Source organism: Poecile atricapillus, chromosome 4 (assembly GCF_030490865.1).
Source record: "Poecile atricapillus isolate bPoeAtr1 chromosome 4, bPoeAtr1.hap1, whole genome shotgun sequence".
Classification (NCBI taxonomy): domain Eukaryota; kingdom Metazoa; phylum Chordata; class Aves; order Passeriformes; family Paridae; genus Poecile; species Poecile atricapillus.
The window spans coordinates 18,389,486-18,407,738 of NC_081252.1; the positions used below are offsets into that span (position 1 = coordinate 18,389,486).

Below are 18,253 nucleotides of genomic sequence, written 5' to 3' on the forward strand. Positions count from 1 at the left end.
TTTATTGAAGCAGGAGATTACCAGGGCTATAGTCTTGTTTTTAGTGACTGATTGTGAACTAGATGGTGAAAAATGTGGCCAAGATGACTGCAGAAGAGAAACAGCCAGCTTGTATTTCACAGGTAGCATTGCTGTTCTGGGAAGTGTGGTAGATAATTTCTAGAAGATGAGGGACACACCAGCAGCATTTAATGTATTAGGAGTAAGGTCATTTGACAGAAATCTGAATTGATAAAATCTGGGGATGTGGAAGTCATACAGATTAGGAGACAAAGGATCTCAAAATTTTTGTTGCTTGCAGGGAGAAAATCAAGTGAGAATGTGGTAATGACATACCCAGAAAGACCACAGAGGGAGGGCAGCACTTCCAAAGCTTAGTTATAGAAATAACAAAAATGAAACACTCTTTAGCATGGAGTGGAAGTCTGAGCACTCAAGATATGGAAGGAGAGGTGCTATGGCACAGTTTGGTTTTGAAGGACTCTGAAACACTTGTTGAGAACCTGTGTCTCCAGTGTAAATGTGAAGTTTTAGACATGGTAAGTGGCTATCAGGGTTTTGTTGTGCTGTGATCAGGATGGAGGGCACATAAATCATGTAACAGATATGGAACATTGTGTATCAACCCAAATAAAAGCAAGAGTGAAGACTTGGATGAGGAGTGCCTGCAGAAGGCTGGATGGGAATGGGTGTCTTGGGAGGAACATCGCTTGGCATGAGGCAGAAACCAGCAACTGTAGCCAAGAGTGTTGAGTCTGCTGCAGTCAAAATCTGCTCTCCAAAGTTTCCTTAACTTTCTTTTTAATCAAATTATTACCAATGCTCACAGATCAAGCTGTTGGCATTTCGTTCCAACAGGTGTCTTGAAGTTGTAGGTGATCTCCTCTTCACATTTGTTGTTGACATTTTACTGCTTGTCTTTGTTTAATGTCAAATAGAATAATCAGAAACACTGATGCATTCAGTAGACAACTCTTTGCTCAAAAATTATTGAATTTGCCATATGCGTGAAGAATGAATAAATAATCAGCAAAAAACGAGTTTTGAGAGCATCTGAAAAGGACTGATTAAGACTGGCTTTCATCAACATAATTTACTTTTGTAAGCCTTTTTTTTAAGGCTTTGTTTATTGGGTGATTTCAATATTTAGTAAATACATTTCTTTTGAAATTAATGATGAAGTACAAGAGAGAGTTTTATATACAAAAAAAAATGTTAGATGTGAGATTGTATAATGTGATTTTGGGATTTAATATGAAATATATGTGGGGGGAAATTTTCATACTTTAGCCATTTCTCATTAAAAAGCTTTATCAAAACCAGCTTGATATGATTTTAACAGGAAACCACTAATTGGCATTTGGTGAAAGTTGTTCCCACACAGGGAGGAGTACCCCTATGAAACTGTTATTTTTCATTTAATTATCACTTTGAGGATTGCTGAGAAACAAGCAAATGTGTTAGACATTTTCCCTGACAACCTAAATATTCCTGTAAAATGCACTTTGGATCTCAGCTTTCTTTTGTCACTTTTGTCCGCTGTCTCTTCATGAATGCTTAGCCTGAAACTCAACTTAAAAATGGGATTAATTCCTCTGTCTCTTACCCAAACACTTCCCAGTGCCTTTCCTTCTCAACTGCTGTGCTAATCACTGTCCCACATGCTAGGCAGATGTGTAGCCTGAGCTTCATCCTTCTGTCAGACCTCAAAATACAGAAGATTGGGTCTGGGCTTTCACCTGAAGGTTCTTGAGATTTTTGCTGTGTGCAAGTGCTGGTGTGAGGTGCCACCTCCCTGCAGGTGTTTGCATTTCACTGCTCAGTATCTCAAGCCGTAAGTGCAATCAGAAGAAAATGTGGATTTTTCATTAAAATATTTTAAGAGTTCTCGTTAAGTGGGCATGTAATTACTCAAAATAGTGATCTTCCAGAGTGGTTTCTTGTTATACTGAAAGGACATCTGGAGTAGAATCCTGTTGAGGGTCTAGTAGTAATGATTACATGTATAACAAAGTAGAGACAGAATTTGGATCAGAACTCAAAAGCGTCTTCAGTTCCAGTGTCGGAAACATAACGTGATGGCATTTTTGGTACAGGCTGGGATGTTGAGAGGTGCAAGTTGAGGCATGGAGAAATGGGATGCCTGAGAGCAGCTGCTGAGGGACTGCAGGGAAGAAAGGAGCACGGTTGTGTGGTAATTGTGAGTTAAACTTGGAGTCAGCGAGGTGAAATTGTTGCAAAAATAGGCAAGTCTTACGTGATGCCAAGGAATCACTCAATTTCTTGTCAGAACTGGCAAGTGTGGGCCTGAAGACTGTGTCTGGTTTCAGCACTTCTGGGCAGAGTGGTGGGGATGGGGCAGCCTTGCAAAATTGTCACATATGTTCCTGTGCCAGTTGGTGGGATTGCATTACCTGTGGTACCTTTGTGAAATGAAGGATGTGTCTCTCATCTCTTCTGGGACTTGTCCAGCATGGAGGTATCTACAGGTCCCTTGATAACCTATCTGTTTTTTTCACATCAGGTCTTTAAATTTAGAAAGGTTCAAGATCTAAACTGAATCTTCCTTCCTGAAACCTCATATCATGTGCCCGAAGAAAAGTGTATACAGATTAGAGACTGTCCAGGGAAGAACAAGGATAATAAGATGCTTAGGAAAAGAAAAAAGACACAAAGAGTCAAAGAAACTCATTTCATGTTAGTGTAGAAGGGAGAGACTTTAGGAAGGTCATGCTACCACTCTTTCAGTTCAAAAAGCTGTGTGAAAGAGAACAGGAATGATAAGTTGTTCTTTATGGCCACTGAGGGAATGATGGAGAGAAATCAACTTTACTGCAGACAAAAAAATAATGCAACATTGGAGGTGCTGGGAGAACACTGAGTGGTTAGATGTTGGAGGAAGATGTGGGATATTGCGGAATTCCCTTTATTGGAGATTAATAACATACTGAGTTGGGCAAAGTACGGTTGATCCTGCTCAAGGCAATAGGATAAACTGCTTTAGATATATTGTTTCTGTACTTTACAGACCTGTGCTCCAGCAACATTGCACTGCATCATATATTAGAATCTGTTCCAAACAAAGCAAAATGTAAACACTTCAGAGGTTTTTCTATAAGCAACCAAAGTAACATTTACCTAGTTGCAGTCTGTTTTATTAGAAGTTTAAATCCAACTAGAATAAAAAACCAAAATATGTCTCGGTGAATATAGTGAAAATAGTACACAATTACCATTAAAATGTGCATCAGAAGATCTTTCTTCCATCTGTGCTGTACCTCCCTTCTTGGTACCCAAACATAAACCAAGAATAAGAATTGCACTTATGGATGGTCCTGGCTCTTTACAGGGTCTGACCAAAGGCAAATAAAATGTGACACTTCTGTAGATCAGACTTCATGTATGTTTACTCCTTGTCTTTAAGCTGTCCAATCACATCATATTAAAGTGTTATTTATTAATTAGTATGCCAAACTATTCATTGTTTCAATTATGCCTTCCATTTCATTCTACTGAATTCAATCATTGGATTGGAGCTTATTGTCCAGTAAAAACTTCCTTCTACCAGTGAAAGATAAGAAATTAGGAACTTTTCTTCTCTTTGTTAGACTACTGATTCCTCAGGCTCAACAGCAAGTGATAGCATTTTGTATCACTTTCTCCTCTGAGTCACAGCTGTCAGAAACAGATTTTAAAATTTATTTTGCCATGTGAAGCCAGGACCTTTGTTTTCTTCCTCACCAGCTGCTGTCTTCCTTTCTTTGCATATTTAGACAGACTACTGAGTCTCTTCGGCATATCCCAAATGCCACTGCAGAAATCACCCTTGAAAGGCCTCTGCTTTGCCTGAGTTGAGTCCTTTTGGCAGTGTGTCTTACATGATAAAGTAATTTTGTACTCTCCTTTTAAGTCCCTGTACAAGTTGTCCCTGCTTCAGTAGTTGCTTTTTGTTTCTTGGTCTCTCCAGTTAAAGCAGTGACTCATCTGCTTGCCCGTGTTCCTCCCAGGTTTGTACCTGATCCTTCCTCTCACACATGGCACAACAGGAGTTGGACTCATGGATCCTTGTGGGCTCCTTCCAGCCCAGGATATTCTATGATTCTAACATTTGGGGTCACACTGAGAGGTTCTTCATCTTCTGGAGCTACTTGAAAATCAGTGGTTTGTTTCCCGAAGTGGGTAATGGGTTTTATGGAAGCTTTAGGGTCCCATCTTCATTGCTCCTTCTGTGTTTCTGGAAGAAAAGAAGGGTGCCTGAGTGCACTTTGTAGGGAAAATGGAATAATGCATCTCGTTTGCATTACTGCTTTTCACTTTATTCCATGCATTCCCAGGCATATGTGTGTGTGTATATATGAAGTCTGTATTATTGTCTAGAAATTTCTCAGCAAAATCTCATTCCCATTGTGCTAGACAACTAAGTGAAAAAACGTCTGTACCAAGATAGCTCAAAATTTTCATGTCAAGATACAACAGATTTGGGGGAAGGGAAAACACTATTTGTGGTAGCAGTAAAATAGCTAATGAGAACAGATGTCAGCTCATTGAAGTGAGTGAGGCAAAGTCACCAGGCAAACATGAAGAAAAGATTCAGAGGAGGAAAAAGTGGCATTTTGATGGAGCATTTATCTGTACAAAGGTGGAGGCGCTGAGTGAGGGCTCAGAGAAGAATCTGCCTCCAGTCAGAGCTGCCTTGAGTGGGGAATTGGCACCTTTGGTAACTGTGGTGCAGCAAGGTCCTGGAGGTTGTTTTTGGAGAGCAGAGGCAGGTGGCAGTGGCAGGGTGTGCAGGGAAACCCTCCAGCATTTGGCATGGGTTGGAAGGCAGGGAAAGCTGGCAGCTGTGGGGCTGGGAAGGAGGTGGTGGCTGGAGCTCAGGTGTGGAGCTCGGGCTCTGGATCTGCATGGAGGAGCCCAAGTGTTCAAAATGCAGGTGTTTGCTGGCGTGGGTGCAGAGCCAGCACATTTAGAGGTAGCCACAGTGGGTTTGTTTTTCAGCACATTGCCTGCCCTCAGGCTGCCTAGACCACTAGTGAATTTAGAATAATCCCAAATTATACCTCATTTGAAGTGCATATAGGGATTTGCACACAACCCCACCCCCCCTTTGTCTTTTATGATTTGTGTATTTACTCCAATTGCTCCTTTACATCTTTTTTAAACCTCCACCATTTTTTTTGTCCTCTGCTGTGTCTGTTCTGGTTTCCCCTCTCCCTCCACTAAAGTTTTCTGCTTTACACTAGAGGTAGCATATGTTCTTACAATGTGCTTTTGATATCCCCTATGGATTCAAATATGGATAGAATATCATAAAGATCTGTTGGGTCAGGATCAACTTGGTCCTGGCTCTGACCTGAGCTTTATAGATGTGATTAAATAAAGATCTTAGTCATCTAAATCGTGACTTTAAGTATACAAAAAATAAATTATTTTCTAATGGACATCAAGACAAGCTCTGAATATTGTCTTCAAAAAAAAAAACAAATTTAGATTCCAGGGGATCTAAATTTATTTTATTTATATATAAATTTATTGCAAGTCTTGTGATTCACCCTATATAGAACTACAGTTAATTTTCCAAACTTCAGATTTAGCTTACTTTTTTACTTTCAGAATACTGGAAGTGAGCATGAATCTGCAGAGTATTTTACATTGTTCATCTTCTAAATTTGAACACTAGTACAACTCTACAAACAAGATACTACTCTTAGAAATCTACTGAATTGAATCATAATATTTATGGAGGTTTATCTACCGTTAAAAACATTTTGTTCTTCAACATTTCTGGATCCCATATTTTTAGCAGTAATGCAATGAAAATTATTAATTTTGAGCCTATGAAAATTAGTGATTGGGTGTGTGGAGTCCATAACTTAATTTATCTATATTCCCTGGGCACAAAGGGAGTATATTATATATATAATTTACATGTATTACCTCCCTAGACCCTATTTGTATGGCATGTGTAAGTTTACTATAGTATTTTATAAAAGAGAATATGATAGTTTACCTATCTTGTGGCTACCCTAAACCCTCAAACTTTACCCTTAAAAATAGGGAATGCCGTAATTTGTAGCCGATGTTCATGTTATTATGTATTCCAAAGCCAATTTGCAATAGGGCCACATCCAGATAAATGTCCTATTAATGGACCTAGAGTAGCATTCCCTGTTGCAGATGACTAGAAACCTAGTCAGCATTTTACAGATGGCACAAACTCCCATCCTGAGATGGCAGGATCCCTGTTTCAGCTTTGTGACAGGAGATTTCCATGTGAGGGGTCATTACTAAGGAACCAGCTGTCCAACTGACTTGTATCTTATTTGTTCCACTATTTATTGTTAGAGCTACAGAGAGTGGCTGTTGGAAGTGCCTTTTTAAAATCCAAGTTTATGACTTTTCAAATTTTTCAGTCTTTCTCTTTTCTCTTTTCTCTTTCTCTTCTCTTTCTCTCGTCTTTCTCTTCTCTTTCTCTTCTCTTTCGCCCTCTTCTTCTTCTCCCTCTTCTCCCTCTTCTTCCACTTCCTCTCTCTTTCCCTTCTCTCTCCTCTTCTCTCCTGTCTTCTCTCTCTCTTTCTCTTCTTTTCTTTGGAGCATAAGGACCACCTATAATACTCAACAAAAGTCATGACAGATATTTGTGATTTTAACCTCAGGTATATCTGTGGTGTCTTTCTCTATTGTTTCTTTTTCTTCACCTCTTACTCTGTCTCAGGTGATTGAAAAATAGGAGAATTTGTAATATGATATTCTGGCTGCAATAACACTGAACAGGAGGGCAAGAAGTCCTGCAGTCACTGCTACACAGCCATTTGGATGAAACTCTCATCCTTGCCCCAGACAGGCTTCAGAGTTCAGCTTTGTCGGTGTGGAGAGCCAGGGATTTCTTGAGCATTTTCAGGGAGTAATCCTGATGAGCATGGCTTTTACTCTCCGTTTCAGAGGTGGCTTAGTCGGTTTTGCAGTTGGTATTGGAGTCAGAGAGCAAATGTGGAAAACAGCTTTTAAAGAGCGACTCAGAGTATGTACTGCTCAGTTTGTATTTAATCTTCACTTGTTGGTTTCTGTGGGAGTTACCAAACCAGTTGAGCTACAGCACTGGCATTGAGCCAAATGAAAAATACAGTTTTCTTCACTGTAAACATGACTGTCAAGCAGTAATGTTTTTCTCAGCTTCATTTTAAAGGCATTATAATGGAAGAAAATGAAACTAAAACACATTTTTATGCCAGTTTTATACGTGGAAGAATGTGGTGGTTTGTTTTTTTTTTCTTTTAATAAAAATCTCTTGGAGAATAGGACATACAAACTTATGTCTTAAGTATGTGATCAGTTATCTGTGCTGCAAGATACTTGATGGAGTTGGTAAACCAACGCTTCTTTTTATTCTGGTGTAGTTACGATGCACATGCATTTTTTTTGCCTCTACAAACATGAAAAGATGTGTAGAGTTCTTTATTTTTAGTCCTGTTTTGATAACAGAAAAAAAAAAAATAGTGCCTGATACACCTAATGAATAATAGCAGCAAACACTAATCTCTATCCACTCCTCCAGGTTTATTTTTAAACTGTTTTCAGTGTCCAGTGGCTCTGTTAACTCATCACCAGACATTCAGCTAAGCTTGCTCATTGTTGCTTTGCTTTTGGGATTTATTTTGTTGGAAAAAGCTGTAAGTCCAGCTTTGCCTTTCTAAGATAAATGCAGATATTTAGTGCTCACAGTGATTTCACCAGGACATCCTTAATTAGGTGCAACTGCACCAACATGAGGAACAACTGCATTTTCATTTCCTCTTCAGGACTGATCTTTCCAGGGTTGTCTGCTTTGCCTGTAATTCCCTCTGTTTTATTTTGCAGAGTGAGGAAAAGGCTTGTTTAACAAAATGATTAGCTGCTGCTTTGTAAAATGGATTTTTGGGTACTAGAGTTGAAAATGACATCTTGAAGAATGGATGTTGCATCCATGTACCTTGATGCACCAGAGGATAAAAATATCCTTTGGTTGTGCTTCGTTGTTTGAAAGAGTTTTTTTAAGAATTTTGTAATAGAAAAGTAAGAAATAGGATTTGAATGGACTTTTAGAAGGATCTTCTCACAATTCCTGTGTCTTGAGACAGAATAAGCTGCAGTGAAACCTTTGCTGACAGATCTCACCTCTTCTTTATAACTTCAAATGGACCTACGTATTTCCTATGTAACCTGTGCTAATGCTTTTGGTAACTAGGAGGTTTTTAAGTAGATGAGGTTAGCTGAACAAAAGATCTTTGAATTTTATTAGGAGCAGTACATTTTTTATTTGCATATTCAATACCTTTATTAAAAAATTCGGCTTGCCTCACTTGGTCTGTATGTCTGCAGGCATGGAGGAAATAAGGAATTCTCAAAAGCAGACGTACATCCTGTAGGTGAATCAATGAAATTAATTTCCTTCACCTAATTTCCTCCAGCTCTCAGAAGGGAACGTGTTAAAAGTTAAACAAAGATCTCTGAAGTTCTCTGTAGGCTAGCTGAGGGTTGTTGGTGCTGAAATCAGCCAGGAAGATCCTTCATGGTGTGATGGAAACAACTACAAACTGATGTTGGGGTTTTGGACTCCCTGCTCCATGCAGGACATGCTGCAGTAGCAGTGAATTTCATTTTTATCTTTTGAACACCACAATAAAGGAGCATCTCTTTGGGCATCTTCAAGATCTTGTGTATGAGTAGTAACTTCACTGTTTTCTGTAGCAGTACCTCATGCTTACCCTAATAAATAATATTTCCCGGTGAATCTTGGGATGAACCGTCTCCTCTGAGTTCAAGGTACTGTCCCAGCAAGGAAGTGTTGAAAACAACAGGCTATTGTTGCACTTGGGCGTGCATTGTCCTGGACCCTGGGCGTCTGTATCCTGCCTCGCTCATTCCCAGCCGCTGGCTCTGGGCAGGCAGCCCCAGTGTCAAGGAAACAGCGAAACATTAATGACTGCTGTCACCAGAAATGCTCTGAGGGCAGCAGCAGCTCTGCTGGTGAGGGGGTTTCCTTAAAACATTGGTTTGTAGGAGAGTAATGAGGTGGTTCTGTGGTCTCAGGGAGTTTTCTGCATTGTAAATAAGAGGAGCAGGAGTAAGCACATAGAGCAAGCTTTGAAGGCTTCCCAGAGGTGTGTCATGCTGAGCTGGAGTGGAAATGAACATTTTGTAGAGGTGGAAGTTACCCAGAAAGGATCCTGGAACTGAGGAAAAAGGGTTGTAATTAAGGAAAGATGGGGGAGGGGAATTGATGATGGGGAAAAACCTGAGGAGGTAAACGTGGGAAAGGATATGGTCTAGGAAGGGGCTACTTGAAATAATATTCCAAGTGGGAGTGAGATAGGCTTGTATTTACTGACATGTAAAAGGAATGTTGAAGAATGTAAGAATCAAGAGACAGAAAGATGAAAGTCTGCACAAGGATTTTAGTTATGTCCAGATAGACAAGAAAGACTTTGCTTGAGAGAAGTTACTCTGAAATATCTGTGAACATTTAAGTGTAGTTCATTATTTATTGATTTTAAAGATTTATTGCTGTTGTTATGTTTCCCTAGTGCAAAGAGTGATGCTGGGCTTTTGGTTTGGTTCTTCGTGTGCGGTTTTTTAACAGAATTGTCTCGATTTTTAATTCCAGTTCTTTCCTTGTGCTATGCCAAAGTTGGGAGTGCAACCCACAGGGAATGGCTAGCCTCTCTTCAAGGAGTCAAAGCACCATAGTGTTGCTGGCTTCTAAGAGTACTTAGTAAAGAAAAGTAGGACAGGTAGAATTAAAGGGGAAAAAAGGGGAAATTAAAAGAAAAGGGAAGCCAAATCTTCAGAGACATGTTGATAGCAGTGAGAAAGGTGTTACAGGAGGTTCAGTCTTTCTTCTTTAAGTGGGTAAATATTTAAGCATTATTTCAGAATTACTCAAGAGAAAGGGGTAAAGCTATTATGGATGTATCAAAGCAGCAAAAGCAAGGGGGCCTGACAAACTTGGGCTGTTAAAAGTGGTTTGACTACATTTCAAGTTAAGGCAAAAGCTTAAGAGGGCTCTGGGTCTGCTAATATTGTGCAGGTTTCTTTTGATGACCAATGCAATGGAGAACATGAATTGCATTCTTATAGGTGTTAAGTGATTACAGTTCTGAAATGTTTAGTTGGCACCAACCACAGTAACTAGGATGTTTTATGCATGTCTGTATGGATGCAGATACTGAACATTCTGTCATGTATAAAAAAATCCAATAAAGCAGTTAAAATGAGCTTAGAGGTGTCTTTTGGTCCATTTTCCACTGTGAGGATGCTGCAGGCAGTGAGATATTTCTTAAGGTCCTGCACCTGTTTCACTTGAGAACTTCGAGATTATACTTCAGCTTTCATTTCCTGTATAAAGCCCAGGGTTTTGCTGGCTTTCTGTACTGACTCGGTTCTCACACTGCTCATCTTCACAGCCCGGAAGTCCAAAAAGTTGGGGAAATTGAAAGGGATGCACGAGGAGCAGCCCCAGCAGCGGCAGCAGCCACCCCCGCAGAGCCCCGAGGAAGGGACGACGTACATCGCGCCCGTGACCGAGCCTTCTGTCAACACTGCACTTGTCCCCCACATGTCTGCTATCTCACCAGCACTTACTCCCTCTCCTGTTAAGATCCTTGAAAGCATTGAGCCGGAGATCGTGTATGCAGGATACGACAGCTCGAAGCCCGACACAGCGGAGTACCTGCTTTCCACCTTAAACCGCCTGGCTGGCAAGCAGATGATTCAGGTGGTGAAGTGGGCAAAGATACTTCCAGGTAGGACCATGAGTCATCTGCTGAGATGTCACTTTGCTGTTTCTTTTAGCTTAAAGAACTATTTTCTTGACAAATTGCGTCTGGAATCAGCGGACTGTGTTGAAAAAACCCACAATTGTGGGGTGTGAGATGAACCTCTGAGAGGAGATAGTTGGGTTTTTTCCTTATTTTATGTAATGTTTGTTTCATATGTCTGTGATTGATATTTAAAAAGCCTTAATTTTCAATAATAGCCTCTTAAGAAGAAAACATATTTTGTCACTGGAACGAAAAGTTATGGTTTTATTTTTTCCAAAGTGGGAGTGTTGCTCTTGTTTGTGAATACTGGAAAAGTAGTAAGCAATGTGTTTGGTGATGGTTTGACCAGCCCTTGTAGTTCATGGGTATTTTCTGGTTTGATCTCTAGGATTTAGAAACTTGCCTCTCGAGGACCAAATTACTTTAATTCAGTATTCATGGATGTGTCTGTCATCGTTTGCCTTGAGTTGGAGGTCGTACAAACATACAAACAGCCAGTTCCTCTATTTTGCTCCAGACCTGATCTTCGATGAGTAAGTATTCCTTAACGGCCCTTTTCAGTGCAGGCTGGAAGGATTGCTGTCTTTATTTGGTTTTTCAGGCATACTTGCAGTCTAAGAAAATTTCAGCTAATTCTGGCTTAAAAAGCAGCTGAAGTTTTAATTTTTTTCAGTGACTCACATTTCAATTCCCAAAGCTTTTATTACTACCGTCCACTTCTCCTTATGTATGGGGATGTGTTCTCAAACTGGGACCATCCCACTGGTTTGAAATGTGACTGATACACAACCACAATTTATAGAAAAGAACATTTTTTGGTATCTACTGGAGCTTGGAAAAATACCCAACTTCTAGGAAATGTGAATGTTTAAATTACTGGGGTTTTTCAGAGCAGTCATATAATGGTGCTTTTGTTAACAATATACAGCTGTTCAATGTGTTTTCTTGACAGTCTTAATTACCCTTCTTTGCAACTGTGAAAGAAGCCAAAATGTTTTTTCAGTAATGAAACATAACTTCTTTTATGATGCATTCAGACAAAAAGAAGGATCAACCGTTCCGTCTGAGTATGTGTTCCTTCATATTTTATGTTTGTGTGTGTTTAGTGCTTTGGTTTTGATGACTATAATTTAGTTTCTGTTCCATTCTCCTAGTGTTTATTACAAGACAGTAAAGTCAAAAATCTAAGTGAATGCACAGGCAGTGAAACGGGGCTTGCATCATTTGCTTATCCCAGAAGGTTGGGGGTTGTTTCTAGAGGTAAAAAGGAGACATAATCAATAGGATATGGGAGCACTTGGGGAAAAAGAAAAAAAAAACAGGAAAAGAGTTAACAAAAAAATAACTTACCACTTAATCTCCTGATGCATTCTGAAATCTTTTTCTTGGAAAAGATGCTTTGTTGCTGTCCATCTTAATAGTCTGTGTTTGATTTTGGAAACCCTAAATAATTAATGAGTGTGAGATGGATTCTAAAGCAGTGAGCAATATCAAATAAGGATGGTTTGGTTTGGTTGTGTTTTTTTTTAAGAGGAGGAACTGGTGATTTACTGCATGTGGCTGAAAATGAAGTGTCAGCCATTTTCCTTGTTGAAAGCACCTCCATTATGACTTGAACATTAGAGAATTGTCACGGGGAAAAAAAAACCAAAAACGTATCTGTAGCTAGAGCTAAGTGAAAATGTGAACTTTGAAGAGTTTAGTTCTCCTGGGGGAACGTAGACTAAAAGTTCAAACACGAAAGCAGCTTTCCCTCATCTCAAGAAAGTCAGTCAGAGGGTCAGAATTTATTGGACAGAGAAATCAATCCTGCTTGCAAATAAAAGTGTGTGCATTGCTTGCTCTTGTTATACTGCAGCTAGAAGCAACTTCGAGAATTTGAGATCAATTTTGAGCTTCATGCTGCAAGCTGTGAAGATAGGTGTCTGTAGAATTATACTGAGGTTGAGTTAGGGATCCAGCTGGAAAAAGGTGTGCAAAATTAAAACATCCCAAACCAGATAAGTAATTGAGATAGTGGCCTGGTCATCCGCATATTAGGCAATATACTCATTGCAGAGAGAAGGCAATTGCTTATAAATAGAGGAGAAAAAAAAGAAAAATGCCAGGAGATGTGAGAGTAGGATAGGGCCCTTGGAAGTAGGTAGACAGGGAAAGAAATATCCTTGGAGGTAGGATGTTCAGTGTTCACTCTGAAACAGTAATAGACACCTCTCTGGAATGGGAAGTGTTTTCTTTCACACACACTTTGCTTGTGTTTCATAGTCACTGGGCATCAGGGCACGCATTTGTTCCCAGTTTCTCACATTGCCACTCAGGATGGTGGTTGAGAGAGACTGCATTTGGAGTCTGAGTTTAGGGCTCTCTAGCAAGGTAAAGTTGTTGGGTAAGCGCAGAGAGCCAGCAGAGGTTGGCCAAGGTGGTCAGGGCTGATTGGGAAAGTGAGGGACCTGATGGTGCAGTGTGGATTTAATTGCACCTTTCAGCTTCCTAGTGAGTTGTAGAAAAGATGAAGTCTGGCTCTTTGTGGAGGTACTCAGAGGAAGAATGAGAGTTTGTGATCCCAAGTTTGGAGCAACACACTGCCTCCTGGGCAGCAGGAGAAGACATTTCCTAATGAGATGGTGAAACAGCCAAGCAGGTAACCAGAGAGACCTCAGAGTCTTGGTCCCAGATGTGTCCAAACCTTCACTGGGCAAAGCACCAAGCACTCTGCTCCAATGTCAAAATCAGCTCTGCAGGGAACAGGGGGTTGAACTTGAGACCTCCAGAACTCCCTCCCAAGCTATAGTTTTGTGATTCTAAGTTAAGAAATGCAGTGCTTTTCTCACTTTTGAGGTAAGGCCAGATATTATTTACTAGAATTGTACAAGCCCACCAATACAGTTCAGTGTAGAAACCACTCCCGTAATACAAAATACAATACATATTTCTCTTCATGCAGTGCTTTAAAGCTTTGCTCTGAACTGTTGAAGGCTGGTCTTACCTTTGCTTTTTGAGTGCCATGTACTTGGAAATGTGCTGTGTAATTATAAGCACTGGCCTTTGTTTCTGTGCCACAGGGTTTATTAGACCTCCCTGAGGTTTACTTGGTGAAACTTTCTGAGTGTTTTACTGCCCTTGGCATTTTAGGACATTTATTAATTGATGCAGAATGAAAGGGGATGCTTTACAATGCCTTGCCTCTTACTGGTTTGAGAGAGTTACATTTCTGTTATCACCTGGCCAAGATTTTCTTGGCATTTCTTCATATTGTGTGTGGAGAGGTCATTTCCCGTTTCTATACAAGAAGAAATAAGAAATGTCCTTGACCAGGCCCTTGGTGCCCCAGAGGGCTCAGCATTTTCTTCAATGAACAGTTAAAAAGGAGTGAAAGTAGAAGTTGGCATTAGTGGAATTATGTGGCTTTGTTTTATGTTAAATGAATTTTCCGTTTACTCTTAACTACTGTGAATAAAAGGAAGTTGTAATGTTTCTGGAGGGCCATGATATATGATCTTGTTTTCTTTCTTATTCTGAAGGCCTGTAAACAAGGCCAATAACAAATGAGGATCCATGTTGTTAATAGCTGTTAAGTGTAACTTCGATTGTATAAATACAATGCAAAATACCTCCCTACTCATATGTGGTTTGATTTCCTGTTAGGCTTGTGGAAGACTTGGAAATATTTGTCTGCCTTCATTTAGTCATGCTACATATCTAATTAAGTGTACTGTTTGTCTTTATGGTTCAGGCATATATTCCATTGATTTAATTTGGCTTAACTGAACACAAAGATTTTAACTGAGGGATAAGAAAATGGCTGCTCAGCCTCTGACAGAAATGCCTAAAAAACAGCTTGAAAAGAGGCATAAAATAGAGTGTTTTATGTTGTGTTTATGTAAGTTATGGCATGTGCAGATTTTTAATCCATTTCTTTTGTAATATAGTAGCTGTGATCAAAACTAATATTTTGTAGATACAGCTTTGGTTTTAATTCACAGTGAATCTTTAGAAGACTGTCATACACATGACACCACATAATTCCTATTCAGGGTAAACACTCTTAAATAATGACTGCTGCATACGGGATTACACTCAAAAGGTGTTGTAGTTACGTTTGTAGGCTGTGCAAACTCAAATTCAAGAAGTTTCAAAATTCCAGAATTAAGGTGGTCTGTGAAATCATAGTTTAGGCCCTTTAGGTACCTGCTTTGAAGACTCTATCCTTAACAAAGCCCTCAAGTTATGCTATCCCATAGTATTTTTCCCATGTGACTCCTTTGATCAGGTTGGATGAGATGTAAGGATTATGTAGCAAGAGACTTTTGGAGGTTTTTCTTCATTTGTTGTCATTGAGGAAGCCTTACCTTGAATGGATCTAAGGATTTGGGAGAACAGAGATACTAATGGGGAAGATTTTCTTAAGACATAGCAAAAGACTGTCCCTAATTCAAACCCTAAGCTCTGAGACTTCTCAGGTTCCTACTGCAAAAGTAACAGAAATCCTGCAGAAAAAAAAAAACCAACCCAGACTGTTTAACTCAAGGGAGGGAAAAATTTAGCCTGAAGATTTAACCAAAGACTTTAGGTAAAATTTTCTGACTCAACCTGAGGCAGGCACATGTGTGGATAATGTAAGTCCAGAGCATTATGTGGGTAAAATCATACGCAACTGAAAGCAGAAAACCAAGCAGTGCTGGCTGGAATGGGTGCAAAAACAAAGCAAAATATGTACAAAACCCTGTGGTTTGTAACACCAGCTTATTTTCAGGGATTCTAGCTGAAGCTCTGCAAAATACTCTTTACTACAGGGATCAGCCTTTAAGAAGGATTTCTAAGACATGGAAGGTAGGGCACTTAGTTGCAACTTCCATTGCTCTTTCCCTTACTGGATGAATTAATCATAGAACTAATGGCTAAAATGACTCTTTCCCTGGCTGTGCCATTTTGCAGGAAAAGTCCTCAACATTTTTGAAGAGGTGGTCTCATGACAGTTCATGACTGCAAGAAATGGGCCCAGCCTTTCAAAAGTGGGAGTTTCTGTCTTTGCAGTGCAGAAGTCAGATGCCTAAATTCCAGAGAAAGTCAAGGGATGCTCCTTTTTGCTCAGGTTTTAACGGGCTCAGGCAGTTGCTGTCCCGCCGGCTACTGGTGACAACATCCCAGGTATCTGCTTCCACCCATACATTACGTCAGGGCATTGGCTGGCAACCTTTCAGAGGCTCAGGAAGGAATAAAAAGCATTTACAAGTGCAGCACTGCCAACAGAAACCCAGCAGGAGCCAAGACATGGAATGGCAGGGATCCTCACTCACACAACGTGGGAAAGCAGTGGGAGCGGTGGGACATGGGCTGCCTTTGGGGCCATGGCTCGTGCTCCCAGCACATCTCCTCCTCCCAGCTGGAAGCCAGAAACTGCATCCCTCATGGCAAGCTTATGTACTGCTTATCCATTCCTTCCCCTAAGGAAGATGCGTGGTGGCTTCTTATTCCTCCTTGAGGCAAAACCACAGCTGATGGCATTGATGATGACTATTAAAACTCAAGCCTCCTCTATATACTGGCTTGTACTGGCATAAAAGCCCCAGAGGGATGGCCCAACCCTGAAATTCCCCCAAAGGTCTTGATTTATTTTTTGCTTTTAGGTTTAATGTGGTCTCTGTAGATTTCTGAATTTGCAGGTACTTCAGAAAAGACAGAGGATTTTAAAATAATTTCCTACTTTTAGCAAATCTACGCATATTAACCTTATTTACCATTCCAGCTTTACCTGGCTGTAAAATAGCAGTTATGTGGGATACTGGGAGTGTTCGGTGATGCTGAGACACACTGTGTGTAGACTCTTTAGTACATTAAAGTACAACATCAATATTTCAGCAGTATTTTGCAAATGCGCTGCATGACTAATGTGTTGTGTGTTTTCTTGCTCCTTGGATTTTTCTCAGTTCGTCATCTGTGACAGAAAGAATAAATCACAGGTGCAGAAGTGTGCAGGTTCTGAATTTCCTGGCCATTGCACTTCATGCTGTTGTTAGTTTTTTACCATAGTCAAGGACTTGAGGGTTTGCTTAGTAAAAACCAGCAATAGGCATTTTATGAGGTACCCAAAAGTACTGAACTTGAAAAACTGAATTTAAAACTGGGGCCAGCTTTCACAACCATTTGGATCAGTTATGTCATTTTTCCATCTCTGAAATCATTGTATTAGATCATATGATGCTCAGTCCTTACAGTAAAAATGCTTCAATAGAGACTGCACTTTACTTAATATTATTTACAAAACATTCAGAGCAGAATATACTGATGGATATACATATATTTATTATTTTTTTTAATTAACAACATTTACTACATATTGATATAAACAGATCCTTTAAAGCAAAAGATTTTGCTCCCAGTAAAATAAAAATGGAGTATTGCAAGTATCTCTCATGCTATGCCTTTGGTAATTGCCCCAAGCATGAAGGTTTTAAATTAAGAGGGAGACAGATGTTGATGTTGGCAATAAACAAACAATAGAGACGACACTTTTCAAAGGAGACAGTCGAGGTAGACCAAATGAGATAGAGAGGGGCAGGAAAAACAGCTTCAGTACAAGGGGATTTCTAGGAAGTTTCTGTGCTAGTGTTGTCACGGGATGTGGATGGGCAGAGGATTTTGTAACATTGAGGAAAGCCATAAAATTAAATGAAGAATTAGGATGTAGCTCAACTGAAGCAGTTAAGAGTGTATTAAAAATATGCTTTTAATAATTATGTACATTTCTTAGTAAATAATGTTTTCGTTACGTTCCTAAACACCCTCATAATATGCTGGGAAGCTGGGACCATTAGGATTTGGTGTTTCATAAGACAGTGCAAGGATGCAGCAGCCTCTCTGTGCCCTTTCAGTGCTGAAGCCTGTAAGTCTTCCTGATGTTCTGATTTCTATGGTAACAGCAGGAAGATAAACGTAGTAAAATAAGCAGAATATTTAGAAACACCTTTTTTTTAAAATTTATTTATTTAGCCTCGTATACCTCAGGGCTTAGGGGGGATAATTAGTTAGATCATCTGTGAATGGTGATAAAGCCAAAAAGAAACTTCACTTATTGTTTAAATTATTACTTTTTTGCTTTTACATTTGGCAGGATGATGGCTGTTAACCCTTTTGTCTTCCCTTGCAATCTGTTAATCTTGTAGTTTCTAAAATTAGGTACATTTTTGTAATCTCTGTCATCTGGCAGTCTCCAAATCCCTCACCTTTAATTTTTATTGCCACAACCAGAGCTGGTAAGAGTTGTCAGTGTTCATTTTTGTTGATAAATTGTGTGTGCAGTCACTGGTCTTGTTGAAAGGTCAGCAAGTGCTCCTTGGTGATCCTCCCTGCATGATTTTTGCTTGTATGTATTATTTTGGTGAGGAATATTGAATTCATGCAAGGTGTCAGTGCAGTGAGAAATGAAAATCTTCATCAGTAAATTTTTTATATAC

At 39.7% G+C, this 18,253-nt stretch overlaps 2 protein-coding genes across 5 annotated transcripts in view; one reads left to right on the forward strand and one right to left on the reverse strand.

The window, feature by feature from the left end:
* Positions 1 to 18,253, reverse strand: part of ARHGAP10 (Rho GTPase activating protein 10) — a 352,903-nt gene that overhangs the window by 167,489 nt on the left and 167,161 nt on the right. The window lies entirely within an intron of this gene.
* Positions 1 to 18,253, forward strand: part of NR3C2 (nuclear receptor subfamily 3 group C member 2) — a 190,416-nt gene that overhangs the window by 147,808 nt on the left and 24,355 nt on the right. For all 3 annotated transcript variants that reach the window (XM_058839198.1, XM_058839197.1, XM_058839195.1), the window contains 2 exons: positions 10,443 to 10,781; positions 11,188 to 11,332. In XM_058839198.1, the coding sequence (XP_058695181.1) occupies positions 10,443 to 10,781; positions 11,188 to 11,332 (484 nt within the window). The remainder of the gene's footprint in view (positions 1 to 10,442; positions 10,782 to 11,187; positions 11,333 to 18,253) is intronic.